General features: G+C 40.1%; 1 protein-coding gene across 3 annotated transcripts in view; it reads left to right on the top strand.

Annotated features, from left to right (window-relative positions):
* Positions 1-11,659, top strand: part of LOC140361954 (CUB and sushi domain-containing protein 3-like) — a 408,691-nt gene extending 397,032 nt beyond the window's left edge. For all 3 annotated transcript variants that reach the window (XM_072447874.1, XM_072447872.1, XM_072447871.1), the window contains exons 64-72: positions 476-549; positions 2,283-2,394; positions 2,863-3,042; positions 5,984-6,043; positions 6,737-6,895; positions 8,984-9,120; positions 9,348-9,435; positions 9,509-9,644; positions 10,612-11,659. In XM_072447874.1, coding sequence (XP_072303975.1) covers positions 476-549; positions 2,283-2,394; positions 2,863-3,042; positions 5,984-6,043; positions 6,737-6,895; positions 8,984-9,120; positions 9,348-9,435; positions 9,509-9,644; positions 10,612-10,771 — 1,106 coding nt within the window. In that variant the 3' untranslated portion in view covers positions 10,772-11,659. The remainder of the gene's footprint in view (positions 1-475; positions 550-2,282; positions 2,395-2,862; positions 3,043-5,983; positions 6,044-6,736; positions 6,896-8,983; positions 9,121-9,347; positions 9,436-9,508; positions 9,645-10,611) is intronic.
* Positions 11,660-14,017: the final 2,358 nt, after the last annotated feature.

Below are 14,017 nucleotides of genomic sequence, written 5' to 3'. Positions count from 1 at the left end.
GAGCGTGTTATTGCGCGTTTTGGGAATCACTGAGTCCAATGTGAAAGTGATTTATTAGTGCGATTGTGGCTGTTTGTGCCTCGTGATGTACACAGTGACTTTTGAGCCAGAGCAGGTTGCACTTTAAATAAGTCGAACGAAAGGATTTGTGAGAAATGGAAAGATGACGGATAGAAAAGGCAAGTTATACAGTAAAAGATGTAAAAGAATCGGGGTTAGGGAGGGAGGTGAGGAAGAGGGAGAGAGCTCTGCGTCAGGATGTGCTCTACATGCTGATGACACACACAAAACACTCCGGGAGAAAAACGCTCCTCTGGCTTCGTTTTGCTGCGACGCGCTACTGCCCCCTGCTGGCAAACGCGTGCCGATGAGAGCTGCTGTTACCATAACAACGCACAGGAAGGGATGGGAGCCAAGAGACCGGTGTGAGGCTTTAATTGTTCAACTTTTTTTGTGTCCTTTTTGTGTGTTTTAGAGCCGACCAAGACAAGCTGTGATAATCCCGGGACACCACGATACGGGTCGTTAAATCGGACATTTGGATTCAAGGTAAATCACATATAAATAGGTATTTTAAAACTAAGTGTCCAGTGCAACTCAGTCTGTCACTGTGACTGTCTGTTTGGAGGAAACTAGCAAACGCAAGCAACATAAATTCATAATAATGTCAGGGTTAACTTGAGGTGAGCTGGGTTTGCGTAAGGTGAGCTGAAAAACTGTAAATGACACTTGAATCCCGACTTCACTGAAAAGATGTGGAAATATAGTATTTTCAGACTAAAGAAATGTCACCAGGTGCCTCATTACCTTCTTGGTTTTGTCATTTTTAAGGAAAAATGTATCAACCTGCCAGCAGTGGTGCAGTGTCTGTCAGAAAGTTGCTGCATATATTACTATCATAACCTCTCTTTCTGGTTCTGCTATGGGTAAAGAGCCAGGGCCGAGCTAAAACTCAGGCGTGTTTATAAGTATACAGGAAACAAAGTAGGACTATGTTTCAGAGACTGGAGACAAGATTGTATTTCCCTCCTGCGCATTTGTTGTAGTATTGTATGTAGTATTGATGAGAAGAATAATGAGGTACTTGACGTTTGGGGGTGTAACCATGTTTTTCTGTCCTGCAGTGTGGCACGCCTCTGTCGACGAATCCAAATATGATTTTATAAAACAAATCAGTTCTACAACTAGAGAAAGGATGGCTTTTTACAAGAATTGCATCATTTTGTGTGCTACATGTACAGGAGATACATTAACACACAAACTCACAAAAAAGTAATTTATCACATCTTTTAAATGTTAAAAGATGTGATGAATAACCCAATATGTTTATAGTGTTAGTTAAATAGTTATATAACGGTTTCATCCTAAAGCATTTTATCAATTAGAGTTGTATTTTTCGTTCTCTTTTTTTTAATGATTTTTTGGCCTGTAAGCTTTGTTAGACAGGAAATGTTAGTGTGAAATGAGGACATGCAATAATTGTCAGAGCCCGTATTCGAACTCACGACACTGCAGCCGGCTACACGTGGAGCCTGGCATATGTGCTATGGTCTTAACCACTTCACCATCTGGTAGCGCAGACTTGTGCTGTCACATTGCAGCACATCAACCTGATGCACATTTAACGTTTCCACAAAAGTAGGATTTTACAAAAATAAGATCATTATTTCTTTGGACCTGTAGCTTAAACCCTGAACCTCAGAGCGTGTCCAGAGCATGACAAGTACCATGTACAAGTACAATAATGGATGTATTGATCATATATTATAAGATCGTACTACAGCTGGAATAAAAGCCCTATAACTTTCAATAGAAAAAACAATATACATAGACGTTACAGAGCTGCACTATTGAAGTGAACCTAATACAAATGTAGCTGACTTTTGTTCAACAGAAACAACTTAAACATTTTCTTAATTTTGCTAGCTGCTTGTATATGTCATAGTATTTTTATTTGCTCAAAGTTTGCTCAAAATGTGAAAAATTAACCCTTCTACTGCCTCACGCCATCTCAAACCGTAGAGGAAAGTACTTTTTAGATCCTTAAAACAAAATGATGTCATATAAAGTACATATTCCTGCTCTCAAATGTAGTGAAGTAAAAGTCAAACTTATCCACTGTATAATGTACTTAGGCAAAATACAGATATCGAAGCAGTACTTTTACTTTTGTGCTTTGTTACTTCCCACCAGTGCAAACAAGCCTGTGGCACTGATTTACTCCCGTACGTTTTCTCGCCTCTTCTGAACCGTTATCTCCCTCTTGTCTTGTCTGCCGTCAGGTTGGGAGCGTGGTGTCGTTCCAGTGCCAGCCGGGTCACTTGATACAGGGCTCCTCGTCTCGGACCTGCCAACCCGATCTCACCTGGAGTGGGACACAACCAGAATGCATACGTATGTACAAGGAAACGCAGACTGATTGAAACAACTCATTAGCCCTTAACCAATCCAATTTGCATTTTTATGTGAGCCCTCAAGTAGTTGAGAACGTTTCACAGTTTTTTGTTGTTGTTGTTTCTTGTTAGTCTTTTTCCCTTAGCAAATTGAGCATGTCGTATTTAATTTGAAAGCAGAAGTAGGAGACTTAAACGAAACATAATATGCAACTAATTACTATTTATGACAACAAATGACGTGCATAAATATACGCTTACTCACATAAAAGGTAAGATTCCATTGTGGGTTAGTGATCCATACATCATTATATCGTATGGCAGGCAAAAAGTACCTAAACAAAATACAGAAATAAATAAATAAAAGAGGAATTTATTTCTTTGGCCTCTCTGTTTCTTTTATAATCATTTTGCTATGCGTCGTAACCTCTTTAGATACTTACTTTGCTGCGTGTCTTGTCATCTTCAGCACACGCCTGTAAGCAGCCCGAGAGCCCGCTGCATGTGGACGTGGTGGGGATGGATCTGCCCGGCTTTGGCTACACCCTGCTCTACAGCTGTCAGCCCGGCTACTTCCTGGCTGGGGGTTCGGAGCATCGAGTGTGCAAAAACGATGGCACGTGGACCGGAAAGATGCCAATATGTCGAGGTAAAGCGGTTAAATCTCTCATCCACATCACCCAGATTTAATTCTGATCTTATCACGGCCCACTTCCAGAAGGTACAAGTATCGTGCCCAAGGACACACTGTCAGCAAACGCACTCAGAGGCATATTGGCCATCTGGAGAGGGCTGACTCTTCCTGGTGAGCTACTTGGCTGCACTAAAACCACACAAAAGGATTACGATTTAGTCCAAGTTCTTTTTTAAAAGTATTATTATCATTTTTTTAATCCAGATCCACACAAGCTGCAAGAAAAGTACAATATTCTCCTCTAATATTATGTCAGAATGAAATATATTAGTCTCAGGTTTGATCATCTGTGTGTGCAGTACATTTTATAATAATGATAATGCATTGGGTTTGTATAGTGCCTTTTAAATCATCCAAAGTGCTTTACGTTAAACAATGTTGTGCTTTCTAACTTTAACAACAGAACAACAGGCGCAGGTTTAGAATGAAGAGGGCGCAGGTGCAGGACTCTAAATCTATGCCACTGAAAGATTCAATTAATTTGTAAATAGTATTTTCCTAATCTTGTAATCGTTTTTTTTTACCTGTGAATGAAGAAGCAGCTCATGGCAACAGGGCAATCGCAATATGGCCATTCTTCATATGGCTAAACATTTGTATCGTGACATCTGTAGTTACAATATTATGACTTTTTTTCTATTTTATTCTTTTGAGTTATTGAAATGTACATTTTGTTTCCTCTCGTTCAACTTATCTCTTTCATTGAGTTTTACACTTCCACAGAGCTTCCAGAGTAAGTGTTCAAAGTCGCTTATCTCCGTCTGCCTTCCTTCTGCCACTGAGAGGAAAAGACCGCTGCAGTGCATGTGCAATTGTATCACGATATTCCAAATGTCAGAGCATCCGCGTCTCTATCCCGACGTCTCTGCCGCGACGTGATAAGGCCCATATCCCTACTCGACGTGACCCGGAAGTGACAGAGAGCGATGCTAGAGGGAGTTTGCGCTTTCATACGCGGCAGAAAGCAGCACGTTTCATACCACAATGTTATAAGTTCCTGGTGACTTATGTGACTTAGAACCTTTTACCTTTAAGCATCCTTTCCAGCAGGATATGCACTGCCATCAATTTTGACAAGGTGGCACTGCATCTGATTTTGCTGTCACTGATGGTCTCAAGTGCCAAAAATTGGTTGGTGTTAGCTCGACTTTTTGACTTTTTCAGGGAATTATATTTGAACTTCAAAGCGGGCTGGTGCCGGAGCCATTTTGACATTTCCGTGGAGGAGGAGCAGGTGCACAAGTGCGTTATGATTTAGAGTTTCTTCTGTGCAAGCGCCAGCCCAGTCAGTCTCCTCCAATGACACTGAAAGATCTCAAATAGTATCACGCTAACACAAAGATAGTTTCACATTTATCACTGCCAGGCGTTTTCAGCCAAAAGTGTGGGAGGCACAGCGATTTAGCGTTAGATAAATAGCACGAAGGAAACCAAACATTACCGGGGTGTGTTTCAAAATGCACCCTAGAGTGTCGATGCAAATTGGGTCCAACTTTGACTACAACTTTTAATCTATCAGAGTTTGAAAAGTTTGAAAAGATTAAACCACCTGAGTCGAAGTAAAAAGTGCATAGGTCTGATATTTTCCTCAAGGCTGATGCCCTTGTGCCCTGTTAGTAGCCTTTAAAATCCAAGCACTCCCTGATCCAATTTGAGATTCTAGGACAAATGCTCTTTTTCTTGCTTGCTTTTACTTATTGGCAACAATGGCTGCATCTTCAAGCAACGACAGATGCTGCTCTGAAAGCCTAAACAGTCTAAAGATCACTTTTAATAGTAGTTTATATGCCAGCCAATTGGTCAGCTGATATATTGGCATTACTCTGCTGAAAACAAAAGCATTTTAGATTATGGCAATGTGCATTTGAACCAATCTGCCATAACATTGTGACCATGGGTAATGTTAATATTAGAGATTATACACTGTATTTATTGCTCCATTACTGGACTGGGATTTGGGTTGGTATTACAAGGACAAAATTCTGATGATCTGACTAATCCTGTGCCTGATCTTCAGTAATCCTTATCTATCAAACTGCTGATGAATGTGGACAGGAGGTTGTGGAGTCTGGTCTGGTGTCGCAAAAACACTACACAATATGAAGCAGACGGTTCATTGTTTGGTTGTTATTCCTAATTGTACATGTGTGACTTAATGACTGACCGTGCCTTGTTATTGGACCATAACTAATGAATGGTCACGTTTATATTGCATTTTACATCAAGGGAGCGCTCACCCCATCACGCACACATTCAGACACCAGTGAACACAGTGGACCCTGGGGGCGAGGCGGGTTAAGTGTCCCACTGAATATGCACCTGCGCACAGCTGGGATCTCTTTATTTATTTGGCAGGGACAATGCAGTCACAAAACAAAGCTTAAAGCAATGGTCAACTCCCGTCCCTGGTTGGGCTTTTATACACAAAAGACAAAAAAAACACATTTTCATTTTATAAATACACCAGTGCAAATTGACACATCCATTCTTTCGCCCTCACACACTTTCATTCCCTTTACAGGTGGGTACGGTTTTGGCTTTCTTTCAGCCAGCACTTTAAGTCTAGAGGAGAACATTTTTACATCAGAATTGCATTTGATTTCGGTGGGTAATGACTTTCCATAGTTTACGGCTCTTATAGGAACAGGTTGATTTTCCAAAAGACTGTGGGATTTTACGGTTTTGGTTTGAGCAGCCTCTTGTCACTCCGCTGCTGTTCTGTCTCTGCATAAATGTACTGAGTGGTTCTGCACACTGGAGAAATTACTGAAGCTTTCAAAACATAATAAATGATAATTTGCACTGCCAACCTTGGAATCAGACTCTGAACACCGATGTGACTCGTGCTGTAAGCAGGTCGTCATCTAACTGGCTGAAATTGGTTGTGTGTTTGCAGCTGGAGAGAAGAAAAAGCCAGTGAAGCCGGTCACAGGGACTCCCAGCCCCAAACTAAACGGTCAGTCCTGTTAAAGACCATTTTATCCAATCAAAACAGTCCATAGATGTCTCTTTTTTAGCTTGTTTAGTTCTGTTTCATGTGCATTTAGAAAGTCTCCTTCGTTTTAGTCGACTTCCTCATTGAAACAAACTGCAGTTCCACCAGTTTGTTACACTAAACTGCACTTTTGTGTTCATTTAAATCATTTATTTTCTCCTTTCTCCCACAATGGTAAATTACACTCAGTTCAGACAAGGCTTTGTTGTGTTTTTGGCTCATACGCCCTCTGTTTTTGTAGCAACACAATGCATAACGTTTTAAATATGATTCATATTTTATTACAGCAAAATGACAAAAAAAACAAAATATACATGTGTTTATATAAATGCGTTTTGTTTAAATTTGGACTGCATTTGTACTGATAATAGTATATAATTCTGCATAATGGTATTAACTAATATGGCAAAAATACCAAACTTTTATTTTCTTTCTTTTTATATATTTAATTGGTGGTTTGAAATTCAAAATCTGATTGTAATTAAAAGCTTTTTCTCATTCTAAATTACAAAATTAACTCATCACTACACAGCAGGAAAGTACGGTAATCTCCTATCTATCAGCCCACTGCACAGTTTCATAATATCGTGTTCTTTTCTATTAATAAACCAGATCTTCTTAAATAAACTCTCTCCTCCTCTTCACCTGCTGCAGTTCCGGACGATGTTTTTGCCCCTAACTACATCTGGAAGGGCTCCTATAATTACCGTGGGAGGAAGCAGCCTATGACTCTGAGCATCACCAGCTTCAACTCCAGCACGGGTCGAGTCAACGTAACCCTTAGCAACGGCAACATGGAGCTGCTGCTGTCGGGTATGTGATAACTGCCGGTCCACTTGTGCTGCTGTTTCTGAAGCCTTTTAAGTACAAGTTCAAGTTATTGTCCCAATACGAGCACATCTTAACACACAAAAACGATTTGAACGAAACACTCAAAAACAAATAATATACAGAAGATAAGCTGACTAAAGTTAGTGTCACAATAACCCCAAAGAATAAGTACAAGAGTAGTATTGTGTACATACAGTAGGGACATTTTTAGGGACGTTTTAAGGACATTAAAGATGAACATGAGATACAAATCATGCCAGAGATAACATCAACGCTGGAAAAGGAGTGTTTTTCATGTTCGTAAAAATAAAACGCATAAAGGCGCTGTAGCTGTCTGTTTATGCTCTGAGAAAATGTGAAAAACAGAGCTCTTTTTTTCAAGAAATAGCAGCCCACACGATCAAAATGTGACAAAATATCACATTATAAAAACAACTGCATGTCTTTCGGGAAAAAAAATCCTGAACTTATCCAGTGTTTGTCCTTCAAAAACCATGGCACTCAATGAGGCTTTAAAATCATCCGTTATTCCTAATTATTCATCACAATAAGTTTATAAGTGTATTTCATATTCATGACTTTCAGAGGCCAGAGCAGAGTTTGGGCAACGCACCAATACCAGCAACTGCTAACATGCACCAGCGTTACTTCCTGGTTCACGGACAATTTAGCACACAGTCGTCTTATTTTGACATAAAGAGCTGCTTTTACAATTTGTCTGTTCATGGGGCAAAACAATTTTAATTTATTACTTCATTACTCATCATTTACTATATCGGGTACTTGTTTATTGGACAAGTTATAGTATAAAAACTTAAACTACTCTGCCCTGATGCCCTGACTATGCATTTATGAATGTTTTTATAAAAGAAAAATTGTGTTAGTAGCTGTTTTTAATGAAATCTTTTGTAGCCGAATATATTCCAAGTTGTAAAACAGGACATAATAATGTGTTACTGTTATATTCCCAGTATAACAGTCATATTTAAGGTCAGGGGCATTTTAAGTGTTCCCTGTACTGCATTTCAGAGGCATAACTTCTTCTAGTTCAAATTTCAATATATTAAATATGTTGCCATAACCACAGTGTCTCTTCTTTGTGATATAGAACCAGTGCTTCAGCAGAGGTTTACACTCCTCTATGCCCCTATCTTTGTCCATAGCCTTTTTGCCCCGACATGGTACGCCGCTGACTAGTTTTAATTATACGTGCTTATCTCCTCTCTCCTGCAGCTGTTGTTATTTCATCAAGCACTCGATCCACAAACGGGCTCCTATCCTCACACGGGCCCCCCAGGGCTGTACGCTGCAGGGGGTTAAGACCCTATTAAAACACAAATCCTGCTCGAGACAGAATTGGTTCGTGGAGTGGAGAGCGGAGAGTACAGGCCATATCACAACCCATGCCGCTACTACCGCCGCCGCCACTGTTAACATGTGTCCCGTGGCTTAGAACAGCAGCTTTTAGATCAATAACGGCTAAAGCCACACCAGCGCCGGCACCGACAGGCCACCGAGATTAAGACGTCTGTTTGCGCCAGTAAAACACGCCGCTTTTGGAAGAACATGCCGACTGATATACTCGTCTGGGGAAATTTGTTATCTATGATTGCGAGTGAAGTGGTATTTTTCCTCTTTGCTTGTTCTGGCTCGCAGACGGAAAATCTAGCAACACAGAAATAGGCCCGTGGAGCTAAAATGCTGTCGGGTCAGGGGAAAAAAAGGTTGAATAAAGTGGCTCTAGAAAGTAGAAAGTTGTCTAAAGAATGAAAGTGAACAGCAGCAGTGACGGAAGAGGTTCTAACTTGACCGTAAACAATGAACCATCAAAACAATTTACATTTTCTTTAAAGGTTAATGGACGTTGAGGCCATTGAAGACAAACAAAAACAGACCTTAAGTTTGTCGTGAAAGAAAGCATTGAGAAAGAGTCATTTATAAAGTGCACAGTCAACACAAATAAACCACGTGAAATGCATTTTATTCATACACGTTTTGCTGGAACACAATTTTGTTTTCAAGGTCTTTTTATATTGTTTTTTTGATTGATACGAACGGTGTTGGTTTTAGGAGTGTACAAGGCTTCAGAGGCCAGGCTGCTCCTACTGATGTACCAAGTGAACTACGCAAACCAGGGAACCCAGGCCAAGAACTCGGCCGTCTCTCCTGCCAAAATCATCGAAGACTCGTGGACCATGGACGGATTTGTAAGTGCCGTCAGAATATATATAATATTGGCAAATCTGTGGGTTTGTTTGAAGGCGTAAAAAAAAACAATGTCAAACAATGTAAAAATGGCACTCTAGATCCTAAAATTGGCTGCAAAAATATAAAAATATACGACTATATTTGTCTATATTTGTCAAGCTGTAAACACAAGAATCTTCTCCATTTCGCATGGTTTTTATCGTCTATTTAATTATGATTTATCCAGGTTTCTGCTGAGCCTGATGGTTCCAGTTACGTGTTCCAAGGCTTCATTCAGGGAAAAGACTACGGACAGTTTGGACTTCAAAGACTAGGTAAATAGCACTTCATCGCACCACTAAACAATACATGAAGTGAGATTTGAATGCGTTTGTTTTGTTGTGACAGGTCTAAACATGTCTGAGAGTCACAATTCTCCACCGCCTCAACTCGGTACCAACAGTAGTTCTGTGGCTATCGCTATTCTGGTGCCTTTTTTCGCCCTGATCTTCACCGGCTTCGGCTTCTATCTCTACAAACAAAGGTAGGACTCACAATCAACGTTACAAATAACATTATGGGCACCTGCATAATATGAGGGCTCATTACTTCACCTGGCAGTGGTCGCAAAAGATGTCAGACCAAGCCACTGCAGCAGCCGACATAATCAACACAGAGCAGAAAATGACATTATAAAGAAGAATAGAATAGCTTTGTAAATTATTATATACTAATGTTGTTTTTCTACCAGTTGGCAGTTGATGTCCAACCAACTAAGTCCTGAAGAGGGCAGTAGTGAGTGAGGGACTTCGCATTAGTGATACACAGAGTCCAGTTTGAGTATCGCCACAGTCCAGCACTGAAAGAAAGCTTGATTCAACTACTTTTTTCTTAGCACTAAAAGAAAAACAAGATTTGCTTCGAAAATCAAAGCCAATCTTTTGGTTTCCTTTTTTGAATGTTGTGATATGGATTTTAAATTGTCAATCCATACAGTATTTATATGAGTAAAGCATTTCGATGGGTTTTCCTTCAAGTGGTATTATGTTCTTAACTTTTCCTTTTGTTAAGAAACAGTCTGTTTAGTGAAACAGTTTCCACTTTAGAGGAAGTAAATTGGATTCTTCAACAGAACTGGCCGGTGTCTCTATTGTTAACACGTGATGTGACTATTTGTATAGCCGTATCTACTTTAAAAGGATTAGTTCTGGATGGGCAGATCTGAATCGCACCGGGCTTCCTGAAAAGTCAATCTTTCTTAAAGCTGGTTTACAGTGTCTGTACTTAGTCTTTCTGTTGTTAACCACATGCCGAGAGAGAAAAAAGAATATTATACAAATATTACATTTTGTGCACTATTATTAACCTATGAGTAAGACATACTCCACACTTTAAAACATTATTCCATTTGTGAATTGCTTTGCTGTCTTAAGTCATGTGTGCTTTTTCTTCTGTACACTTTCCACCGCTGCCCGTATACTAATATCTGTTATTTCTATTTGTTGTTACAGAACAACACCAAAAACCCAGTACACAGGCTGCTCTGTGCATGAAAATAATAACGGCCAGGCTGCCTTCGAGAACCCCATGTACAACACCAACGCCAAAGCAGTGGAGGGGAAAGCAGTGCGCTTCGATCCCAATCTAAATACTGTCTGCACCATGGTCTGAGGATTGATTATCCTCACTACAATTAAATGACTCCAATATCTAATGGGACCACAACTGGCACGAGGTTGTGGAGGGGGAGCAGCGCGCTTCAACTTGGAGCTGGCCACAAAGCTAAAAATGGATTAGAAATAGTTTTCAGTCCAAATCCCCTGAAGTAAAAGGAGAACCACTCTCCATGAATAAAAGGTATTTGCAATCTTCTGATGAAACAGCCTGGAAGAAAAGTCCCAAGTGAAGTTTAGAGCTGATTCTATTGAAAATCACAGGCGGTTTAAACCAAGTAGAGCTCATAATATGAATACTTGACCCACATGTTCAGCATCAGAAGTCTTGAAGTCTTGAAGTCTTGACATCCTTAAAGCTGTGGCTCAGCCCGCTCTGCACATAGTTACACTTCACAGCCCCACGCTGTTGTCTTCCCTCGAACCAACAGCCGTGTGGTTCAGTTTGGAGCGTGACAAGAAGAGGATGTCATTAAAGACACTGTGAAGCAAGAACCCTGCACTGTCCAACTCCGACAGGGAACAACAGTAAATAATCACTGATGGGTTTTGAACAAGAGAAAACCAATAAAGACAAGAGGATGTCTCCATGACAACCACAGGCTGGTGAATCTGGCCTTTTTCTATTTAAATTGAATTCAAGACACCATAGAGAGCAGAAGTTGTTAGAAATACTTACTACAAAGCAGTGGGGAATGAAACCCTAAAGACGTAATCCAATCTAAACTGGGATCAAAGTGAAGCTAAACTAAAGCAGTCAAAGAGAGCTTTGCACTAAGAGGACTCAACAGAAACTGCTCCTTTGTGTCCAGTGCTTAACTTAGAAGACAAACTCAAATGTGATGCGCCCGGTCGAGGTCTATCTGACCAGACACACCTCGATCTGTTCCTGACCCTGTGAGAGACACAGAGGACTCACCAGAGCTCTGGCACTAAAGCACATTCTGCAGGAACGCTCCCTGTCTGCCACAGAGTAGACTGAAGGTCAAAGGTCACAGACCAGGAGCTGAATCTGAGGTTTACATGCGTCTCTGTCTGACAGGGAAATATGAAGACAAAGACTGGTCTCAAAGCAGGGTCTCCAGACTCCACTGTCTCCACTGTCCCGTGTGTCCTCTGTGTCCTGCACAGATGGACAGTTTGACACTGACTCAGAGGGACATGAGACTTGAAGGTTTTGTCCTACTTCTGTGGACGTAGGTCCACTGTGATTCTGCACTCTATGAGTGCTTCTCTTCTTTCTTGGTTATTGCTGCAGAATCTTCTGATCTGTAAATCTATTGCATATATAGTCGGGAGCATTCACCCATCTATATTTTTGTGCTATATATTTACCAGATGGGAGGGGCACGTGGGAGAGATGGATTATAGAGATATTTGGGAAAAAGGAATACCATGAGAGTCAACGATGCCACAGACGTGTGATATCAGAGAAGTCTCAGCTTTTGTAACATTTTGTTTTTTGTGAAGTTTCTCCCATTGTTGCTATTGCTCCACTGAGGCAATCAGGAGTGTCAGTGGTACTGTTGTTGTCATTACTGTTGTTTAAGGTTTACCAGCAACAATCAAGCAGGTTCAAACTTATTCCAACCTTTTTACACAAGACAGAGCACTTCATACAACTTTGAACTTTCAAAATAGTCTTTGTCCTTTCCTTTGAGCTGGTGTCCATCACAATGTCCACATGTCAGCGTCTTAATGATCAGCCTCAAACTGCACTTTAAACTTAACGTAATGTGATGCTGCCCACATTGTACAGCTCAAAAATTCAAAGTTGATATTATTCTGGAGATGTCTAGAAGACAACGGTAGCCCTATAAACATGTACACTATTCAAACAAATAATGATAATTGCTGGTGAACTGCCCAATATGAAGTGTGAATGATGTCTAAGTCTTTTGTAGATGTATTTGTTTTGCAATTTTGCAAATTCATTTTTGTTTCTTCAAAGTGGTGTAAGCGAAGGTGTTTAAACAAATCTATTTTAAGGAGGAATAATAGATTCAAGATCATTTACAAAGTAATGGGTATATAGGTCTGATGCTTCAAGTTGGGTCTTCGCTTTTACCCCCAATGAAAATATAGTTTTATCAGATTATTCAAATCTAAATTTATTACGATCCTAGAAAACCATGGGGAAGAATAGCCTTATCTACTCAATGTCCCATTGCTAGTGCTGCTTTGTGCCATCGTTTCACACCGGACTGTGTCGATTCAGCCGCTGTCTGTGGCAGGTTTCACGTGTGATGAACCACTTCTGAGAGATGTCAGACATCTGTGTAAACTCATGCTTCATATCCACTCCTTTTAACTGGAAGCTCTCGTGTGCCACTGAAGTCTGTCATGCATCTGTACTAATGCATTTTCTGCACTTCAAAACAGTCTTTTTAAAAACAACAAGTTATCGGTCACTTTGTGTTCAGAGGAGTTCAGTTAATTCACCTATATTTGCTGAACGATCGACAGTGGGCAGAAGAGTCCACGAGTTATTGTTCAAAAGTGTCAAAAGTCCACTGCTTTGAAGTAGAACATGTAATAGTATGGACCATTTGAAGTCTGTGTTTCATATACAACCCTTTTAAATGGCTTCGTGCCAGAGTGAGTGAAAATATCTGTATTTTTTAGACCCCTTGTGCCATAAGTCATTATTTAAAACAAAGACAGCTGATTCATTCCCCATGTTTCCCCATGTTACATAATGATGTTGCGTTGCTATAGTGATTTATATCGGCTTTGGGTTGACTGTTGCTGCCGTTTTTTGTCATTTTGTGTCTTTTTCTTGGGTATGGATCTGACACAGTGCCTACCAAACCCATAGGACCCTCCCTCTCCAACCACGTCACGGGCACACGCACTGGACAACTGCGACCACACCTGCTACAGCTTTTCCTCCGCATCACTACTCTTTTTTTTCTATTTTGCCACAAGCTTGTCCTACTGACTGACCGCAATAAGACCCATGTGAATTGGAAGACTTGACCGCTTCTGCCTGGGGACATTGGAAATATTCACCATTTGAAGAAAAAATAAAAATAAAATATAGAATAAAAAGTGTTTTGTACAGAAATATATTTTTATGATGAAATATTTGTAAAATGTATGAATATATTATGTAAATTTTCAATGCAATGTAAGATTAAAAAAGGCTAATTGCTTTTTGTATAAATGTGTCTTGTTTACTGTGTCACTAACTTATTTTTCTTATTATTTTCAAGCTCTTGTGTTGTAAAGCAAAACACTTCAT

This window comes from Eucyclogobius newberryi, unplaced genomic scaffold (assembly GCF_026437365.1).
Source record: "Eucyclogobius newberryi isolate DKJ021-1_F unplaced genomic scaffold, fEucNew1.0.hap1 SCAF_16, whole genome shotgun sequence".
In the NCBI taxonomy this organism is placed as follows: domain Eukaryota; kingdom Metazoa; phylum Chordata; class Actinopteri; order Gobiiformes; family Gobiidae; genus Eucyclogobius; species Eucyclogobius newberryi.
Note: the sequence above shows the minus strand (reverse complement) of the source record. Positions and strands in the feature narration are given on the sequence as shown.